At 46.2% G+C, this 8,920-nt stretch overlaps 1 protein-coding gene across 1 annotated transcript in view; it reads right to left on the bottom strand.

The window, feature by feature from the left end:
* LOC124039037 (potassium channel subfamily K member 12-like) overlaps positions 1–7,692 on the bottom strand; it is a 62,855-nt gene extending 55,163 nt beyond the window's left edge. Inside the window, exon 1 of the mRNA XM_046354920.1 lies at positions 7,356–7,692. Within this exon, the coding sequence (XP_046210876.1) occupies positions 7,356–7,692 (337 nt within the window). The remainder of the gene's footprint in view (positions 1–7,355) is intronic.
* Between the last annotated feature and the right edge of the window lie 1,228 nt (positions 7,693–8,920).

Below are 8,920 nucleotides of genomic sequence, written 5' to 3'. Positions count from 1 at the left end.
ACCGCCAAGCCACCACAGCACCACAGCACTACAGCACCAAGCCACCACAGCACCACAGCACCACAGCACCACAGCACTAGCACCACAGCACCACAGCACCACAGCACTACAGCACCAAGCCACCACAGCACCACAGCACTACAGCACCACAGCACTACAGCACCACAGCACTACAGCACCAAGCCACCACAGCACCACAGCACTACAGCACCAAGCCACCACAGCACTACAGCACCAAGCCACCATAGCACCAAGCCACCACAGCACCACAGCACCACAGCACCAAACCACCACAGCACCAAGCCACCACAGCACCACAGCACCAAACCACCACAGCACCACAGCACTACAGCACCAAGCCACCACAGCACCACAGCACTACAGCACCAAGCCACCACAGCACCACAGCACCAAACCACCACAGCACCAAGCCACCACAGCACCACAGCACCACAGCACCACAGCACCAAACCACCACAGCACTACAGCACCAAGCCACCACAGCACCACAGCACTACAGCACCACAGCACTACAGCACCACAGCACTACAGCACCAAGCCACCACAGCACCACAGCACTACAGCACCAAGCCACCACAGCACTACAGCACCAAGCCACCACAGCACCACAGCACCAAACCACCACAGCACCACAGCACTACAGCACCAAGCCACCACAGCACCACAGCACTACAGCACCAAGCCACCACAGCACCACAGCACCAAACCACCACAGCACCACAGCACTACAGCACCAAGCCACCACAGCACCACAGCACTACAGCACCAAGCCACCACAGCACCACAGCACCAAACCACCACAGCACCACAGCACCACAGCACCAAACCACCACAGCACCACAGCACTACAGCACCAAGCCACCACAGCACCACAGCACCAAACCACCACAGCACCACAGCACTACAGCACCAAACCACCACAGCACTACAGCACTACAGCACCAAGCCACCACACCACCACAGCACCAAACCACCACAGCACTACAGTACTACAGCACCAAGCCACCACAGCACCACAGCACCACAGCACCAAACCACCACAGCACCACAGCACTACAGCACCAAGCCACCACAGCACCAAGCCACCACAGCACTACAGCACCAAGCCACCACAGCACCACAGCACCAAACCACCACAGCACCACAGCACTACAGCACCAAGCCACCACAGCACCACAGCACCAAACCACCACAGCACTACAGCACCAAGCCACCACAGCACCAAGCCACCACAGCACTACAGCACAAAGCCACTAGAGCACCAAGCCACCACAGCACCAAGCCACCACAGCACCAAGCCTCCACAGCACCACAGCACCAAGCCGTGTACCTGTCTCACCGTGTATCGGTCTCACCGTGTACCTGTCTCACCATGTACCTGTCTCACCATGTACCTGTCTCGCCGTGTATCTGGCTCACCGTGTATCTGCCTCACTGTGTATCTGCCTCACTGTGTATCTGTCTCACCGTGTATCTGTCTCACCGTGTATCTGTCTCACCGTGTACCTGTCTCGCCGTGTACCTGTCTAACCGTGTATCTGTCTCACCGTGTATCTGTCTCGCCGTGTATCTGTCTCACCATGTACCTGTCTCACCATGTACCTGTCTCGCCGTGTATCTGCCTCACTGTGTATCAGTCTCGCCGTGTATCTGCCTCACTGTGTATCTGTCTCACTGTGTATCTGTCTCACCGTGTATCTGTCTCACCGTGTACCTGTCTCGCCGTGTACCTGTCTAACCGTGTATCTGTCTCACCGTGTATCTGTCTCGCCGTGTATCTGTCTCGCCGTGTACCTGTCTCGCCGTGTATCTGTCTCACCGTGTATCTGTCTCACCGTGTACCTGTCTAACCGTGTATCTGTCTCACCGTGTACCTGTCTCGCCGTGTATCTGTCTAACCGTGTATCTGTCTCACTGTGTACCTGTCTATCTGTGTATCTGTCTCACCGTGTACCTGTCTAACCGTGTACCTGTCTCACCGTGTACCTGTCTCGCCGTGTATCTGTCTCACCGTGTACCTGTCTCGCCGTGTATCTGTCTCGCCGTGTATCTGTCTTGCCGTGTATCTGTCTCGCCGTGTATCTGTCTAACCGTGTATCTGTCTCACCGTGTATCTGTCTCACCGTGTATCTGTCTCACCGTGTATCTGTCTATCTGTGTATCTGTCTCACCGTGTACCTGTCTAACCGTGTATCTGTCTCGCCGTGTATCTGTCTCACTGTCTCGACGTGTATCTGTCTCACCGTGTACCTGTCTCGCCTGTGTACCTGTCTCCCGTGTATCTGTCTATCTGTGTATCTGTCTCACCGTGTACCTGTCTCTGTCTCACCGTGTATCTGTCTCGCCGTGTACCTGTCTCGCCGTGTATCTGTCTCACCGTGTATCTGTCTCGCCGTGTACCTGTCTCACCGTGTATCTGTCTCACCGTGTACCTGTCTCACCGTGTATCTGTCTCACCGTGTACCTGTCTCGCCGTGTATCTGTCTCACCATGTACCTGTCTCGACGTGTATCTGTCTCACCGTGTACCTGTCTCACCTGTCTCACCGTGTATGTACCTGTACCTGTCTCACCGTGTATCTGTCTCACCGTGTACCTGTCTCGCCGTGTATCTGTCTCACCGTGTATATGTCTATCTGTGTATCTGTCTCACCGTGTACCTGTCTCGCCGTGTATATGTCTATCTGTGTATCTGTCTCACCGTGTATCTGTCTCACTGTGTATCTGTCTCACTGTGTATCTGTCTCACTGTGTATCTGTCTCACTGTGTATCTGTCTCACTGTGTATCTGTCTCACTGTATATATCTCACTGTCTATATGTGTCAGAGTAGAAGCTCAGAGAGCTCTTCTACATGAGTGTCTCAAGCAGCAGTGTGTGTGTGTCAGCAGGGGTTACCAGTGTGATGGAGACGGGGAGAGAGAGAGCGAGAGAGAGAGAAAGAGAGAGAGGGTTGCAGCGGGTGATGTATTAGGAAATTATTTGAAAATACTTTAATTATTGCCAATAGAAGTAGTTGATTTGGGCCACATTATTTAAAAATACTAAAACTCACAGAAAATAAGTGTCACAGTCGTCATATGGAGGAGACCAAGACGCAGTGTGGTAAGCGTACATACTTCTTTAATGAAAGTACGAACACTGAAAAACTATAAAAAACAACAAAACGAACCGTGACGCTAATATAGCTAGTGCAGACAGACAACTAAACATAGAATAAGAACCCACAAATGCCCTAGACAAAATGGCTACCTAAATATGGTCCCCAATCAGAGACAACGATAAACAGCTACCTCTGATTGAGAACCAATCTAGGCAACCATAGACATATAAACACCTAGACATACAAAAACCCCTAGACAATACAAAATCTAAACAAACCACCCTCGTCTCACCCTGACCTAACCAAAAAAATAAAGAAAACAAAGATAAAAGGTCAGGGCGTGACAGTAAGTATTTAAACACAAACACACACACTCTCAAACACTCATAATGGACCCAAGACTCTGCAGGGGAGCAGAACAAGGATGTTGTGTACTGTTTGTATGAAAACCAGAAAAAAAAAACATTTCAAACATAGAGAAGGATATCATTAAGCCACATTTTGCCCACTGGGCATCAGGTTGGCACACAGCTAGGCTTCAGGGCACACACACACACACACACACACACACACACACACACACACACACACACACACACACACACACACACACACACACACACACACACACACACACACACACACACACACACACACACACACACACACACACACACACACACACACACACACACACACATCGGACCTCAGTCACCATCAACTATGCCACACAGCCCATCACTAACCCTCAGGCTGCCCTGGCAGGCACACTTGCTCTTTAGTGACATATCGCAGGAGCAAATGTTAAAATGAGGGGGAGCAGGGGGGACTCTCATTGACATTCTGTTTTCCTATTGCTCAAAATGTTCCCAAAATGCACCCATGGGTCCTGTCCTATACAGAGTTACGTGCAGTGCCTCTCAGAATGGAGAGTAGGGCTAGCTGAGCCAAGCCAAATGGCATAGAAATAGGATGTCACCTGCGTGCCAAAGACTCCTCCACAGCTAAGATGTAACACCTGACTGGAAAAATGGCTAATCTGGTGTTCTGGGTGAAAGCCAATGGAAAAATAGAATTGAGAGGCTGAAGGAAGATGATGACGCAGTCATTTAACATGGATGAGGTGTGTGTGTGTGTGTGTGTGTGTGTGTGTGTGTGTGTGTGTGTGTGTGTGTGTGTGTGTGTGTGTGTGTGTGTGTGTGTGTGTGTGTGTGTGTGTGTGTGTGTGTGTGTGTGTGTGTGTGTGTGTGTGTGTGTGTGTGTGTGTGTGTGTGTGTGTGTGTGTGTGTGTGTGTGTGTGTGTGTGTGTGTGTGTGTGTGTGTGTGTGTGTGTGTGTGTGTAGGTTACCAGCCTGTACGGAAGGTTTAGTCTGGCATGAAAAATGGCTGAGACTGAGGCTGATGATTTGGTTAATTTACACACTGGTGGATCCACCATGACACATCAGACAGTTCTAGTAGGCCTGTCACAATGTTCTGGCTACAAGCCAATGGAAAGTAGGACTCTGATGATGCAGTCATTTAACTGTATAAGGAGGAGGTGTATCATTGAGTATCCATAACAATAATATCCTATAGAAAGCCATTGGTGAAGCAGCGTTCTGAGGCTGAGGTGGATGCTGATCTGGGTAATGTAACTGCTGAAAGACTAGTGATGACAGGCTACATGATGGTGGATACAGTACAGGTGCATCAAAGCTGGGACCGAGAGACTGAAACACATCTCCAGGCCGTCAGACTGTTAAATAGTCACCACAAGCTGGCCTTCACCCAGTACCCTGCCCTGAACTTAGTCCATGTTACTAACCGGCTACCACCCGGTACTCTACCCTGCACCTTATGGACTGCTGCCCTATGTACATGGAGTCATTGTTTTACCCACTTCATATGCATATAATGTATTCTAGCCAAGGCTCATCCTATATAACTACTGCTGTACACACCTCTTCTATTCATATACTGTCTATAATGTCTATACACACCATCCTATATAACTACTGCTATACACACCATCCTACATAACTACTGCTGTACACACCTCTTCTATTCATATACTGTCTATAATGTCTATACACACCATCCTATATAACTACTGCTATACACACCATCCTACATAACTACTGCTGTACACACCTCTTCTATTCATATACTGTCTATAATGTCTATACACACCATCCTATATAACTACTGCTATACACACCATCCTACATAACTACTGCTGTACACACCTCTTCTATTCATATACTGTCTATAATGTCTATACACACCATCCTATATAACTACTGCTATACACACCATCCTACATAACTACTGCTGTACACACCTCTTCTATTCATATACTGTCTATAATGTCTATACACACCATCCTATATAACTACTGCTATACACACCATCCTATATAACTACTGCTGTACACACCTCTTCTATTCATATAATGTCCATAATGTCTATACACACCATCCTATATAACTACTGCTATACACACCATCCTATATAACTACTGCTGTACACACCTCTTCTATTCATATAATGTCCATAATGTCTATACACACCATCCTATATAACTACTGCTATACACACCATCCTATATAACTACTGCTGTACACACCTCTTCTATTCATATAATGTCCATAATGTCTATACACACCATCCTATATAACTACTGCTATACACACCATCCTATATAACTACTGCTATACACACCATCCTATATAACTACTGCTGTACACACCTCTTCTATTCATATAATGTCCATAATGTCTATACACACCATCCTATATAACTACTGCTATACACACCATCCTATATAACTACTGCTGTACACACCTCTTCTATTCATATAATGTCCATAATGTCTATACACACCATCCTATATAACTACTGCTATACACACCATCCTATATAACTACTGCTATACACACCATCATATACATATACTCTGGCATTGCTTGTTCTAATATTTCTTAATTTCTGTATTTTCATTTGGGGGATTTGTGTGTATTGTTTTGTAATGTTCGGTATTACTGCACTGTGGGAGCTAGAAATATAAACATTTCGCTGCACCTGTGATAACATCTGCAAAATATGTGTATGTGAACAATAACATTTGATTTGATTTTTATGCATTTATCGTACATTTACTGGGTGAAAGCAAGTGGCAAAAGAGAATAGGAGACTGATGTGGGGCCTTTACATGGTGCAGGATCAGTGATGATACATACACTTACAGTAGGTCCAGTAAGTGATGATATGAATAATAGTGGCTCTAGTATAACAATATCCTAAGGAAAGCCTGTCGAAAAATAGTCTGAGGCTGTTGATCTGGGCATTTTACACGCTGTAGTATAAGTGATGATACATGCAATTTATATAGAGCCCGTATTAATGAAGGCATGTCAGAGTAGGTAGGAGTGCTGATCGTGGATTAGTTTGGCATTTTACAGTAAATCATAATGAATAAGAGACTCTTCATGAACACACCCACAGGTCTATGATATGTCATCATGAGGACAGGCAGGCCTTCTGCCTCTACTAAATGCCACACATATTGATTTGTTGTCTTTTGGACAAGATAACAGTAGAGTAACATCTGTCATCTGCAAAACTCGATGATGAGAATTATATGCCAATGTAATGTCACCCTGTTTCTCAGTGAGGAAAACAACCGATGATTAATCGCTGACTTGCTCAGGACTGCTGACCTTGCCATATTATGAGACATCATCTCTCCATATGTTTACCAACATATGCAATGAAAAAGAAGCACTCTCACAGGTCTCACTGTTGCTAACACATACATTGGTTATGGAGATATGACGATGAGTCCTACAAGGTCAGTGATATCACACACACACTTAAACAAACAAAAAGCAAAGCAGCTAAACTGTAAATAAACATAAAGATTTGAATCATTTCTGTGGATACTGTCCATGCATAGCTGATCTCAAAGATAAGCCGTTGCATTGCATTAAGCCTTAATCGAAATGTACATCAAAACATGTCATGTCTAAATAATGGAAGGATATGTTGGCATAGTAAGTGCAGCAAATTCCCAGAAGATGAGCATTATTTTGTACACGCTGTCTTGTGAGCAAAGCAGGATCATTCTTTATTAATGAATTTAGACTTGACGCTTATCTTTGCATGCGTTTGTTTCTTACTCATATTTGTCACCACTCTGTCTGAATTAAATTAATGCATTAAATCACTGATAAGCTCGATTTTTATACTCACCAATAGTTGATACCACAGTCCCAACAAAGTAAAAAGCCCCTGTAAAATCCCATCGCGGCCTGAGAGCGTCAGCTCGGATCCCCGCGGCAATAGCTGTCTCGTACTCCCGTAGAAAAGAGTTCAGATCCTCCAAGCTGATGTTGAACGTCTCACTGAAGTTGAAAAGTGTCCTGTTCCATCTGTCATGCGCCTGCACCTCCGAAGGCCTCTCTATAGCGGAAAACACTGCGGCACCGGACAGCAGATACAGAATAATCAAGACTGCGAGCAGCAAGAAGCGGCCGTTGTCTTCGTTTATGTGGAGGGAGCGGCAGCCTTGCAGTCGCTGGCCAGGCATTATCCAGACTTCAGCACCACTAGCGCGACGGACAGCGACCCGCCCCGCGTTGGACAGAGCATCCAATAACTTTATGGCCCCACTTTAGACTTCTTACAAAATATCAAAGGATATTGCAAGGGCTCAGAGCGTATTCCAAAAACGTTATAGGACATTTACAGAAGCCAGTCTCCCTTTTCATCAATTATATAGGCTAAGCTGGACAACCGAGAAGAACCAACCCCAATTCTGGATACGCTAAACAGCCAAACAGATAGAACCTTTCGTTATTCCTTAGATTGGGACCGATGACTTTTTTGGCGGTATCCAGAGCATATCACATCAGTGCAATAGGCTACCCATCAACCCCCAATCTAAAAACAATCGAATTATCTTTAGTGGTAATGCAACAAAGTGAATCTCATCATATGTTCGGCTATTCCTCTTCCCCTTGACCACTGTGCAAGCTATAGGACCGGATATGCAGTCAGTATCCTCCGCTGGGTTGCTGCACCAAACCGCTCATCCCCGGTGGGCTATTATATCACTTTCTGTCACTACCATTTGACACGGTCGAATTACTACACATAGAAAGAAGTCATTGCGATTTCCTGCGGGCGCATCTCGGTCATTTTGTTTCCTCTTTCTCTTTGCCTATTCAACTCCTCAATCTATCTTCCCATGACAGGCTATCTGATGCGGGTATAACGCGGAGCTGCAGTCCTAATGAGACAGTGATAGTCGAGAACAGACACTGGCAGCACATTGCATCGGATCTGTGGATCACTGCTGAGATCATGCTATACTAACTTCCCGAAGACTGTTGTGTCCCATGCAGCATAGCTACCACCACCGTCACCACACGCTATGCGGAGGAGGGGAGAGTCTGGAGAGGACACCACCGTTGAAAAATAATCTTCAACGACGAAGCATCAACACTCAAACTTGAAGTGATATTCTGTTATTATACATTCGTTGACGGTTTAGTTGATGGCAGTTGAACGGGTACATATTTTATATTTGAGTCTATGGCCCTCTGACAACAATCCAGCTTTACTTTTTTTTCTTGAGTATCGTTTGACCAAATCCCACGGACACACATGTTCCCGAGACATGATTCATAGTAACCCCCTGTGGTATTTCTTTTCAATACGCCTTCAGTAGGCAGTGTCTATGGAGAGCCACAAAGAGTTCCCGGTGCTTAACGCATCAGTCCCTACTAGCAACAATTAGCCCATACTCTGCGATG

This window comes from Oncorhynchus gorbuscha, linkage group LG07 (assembly GCF_021184085.1).
Source record: "Oncorhynchus gorbuscha isolate QuinsamMale2020 ecotype Even-year linkage group LG07, OgorEven_v1.0, whole genome shotgun sequence".
Classification (NCBI taxonomy): domain Eukaryota; kingdom Metazoa; phylum Chordata; class Actinopteri; order Salmoniformes; family Salmonidae; genus Oncorhynchus; species Oncorhynchus gorbuscha.
The sequence above is the reverse complement of the archived record's forward strand: the minus strand, read 5'-3'. Positions and strand labels throughout refer to the sequence as shown.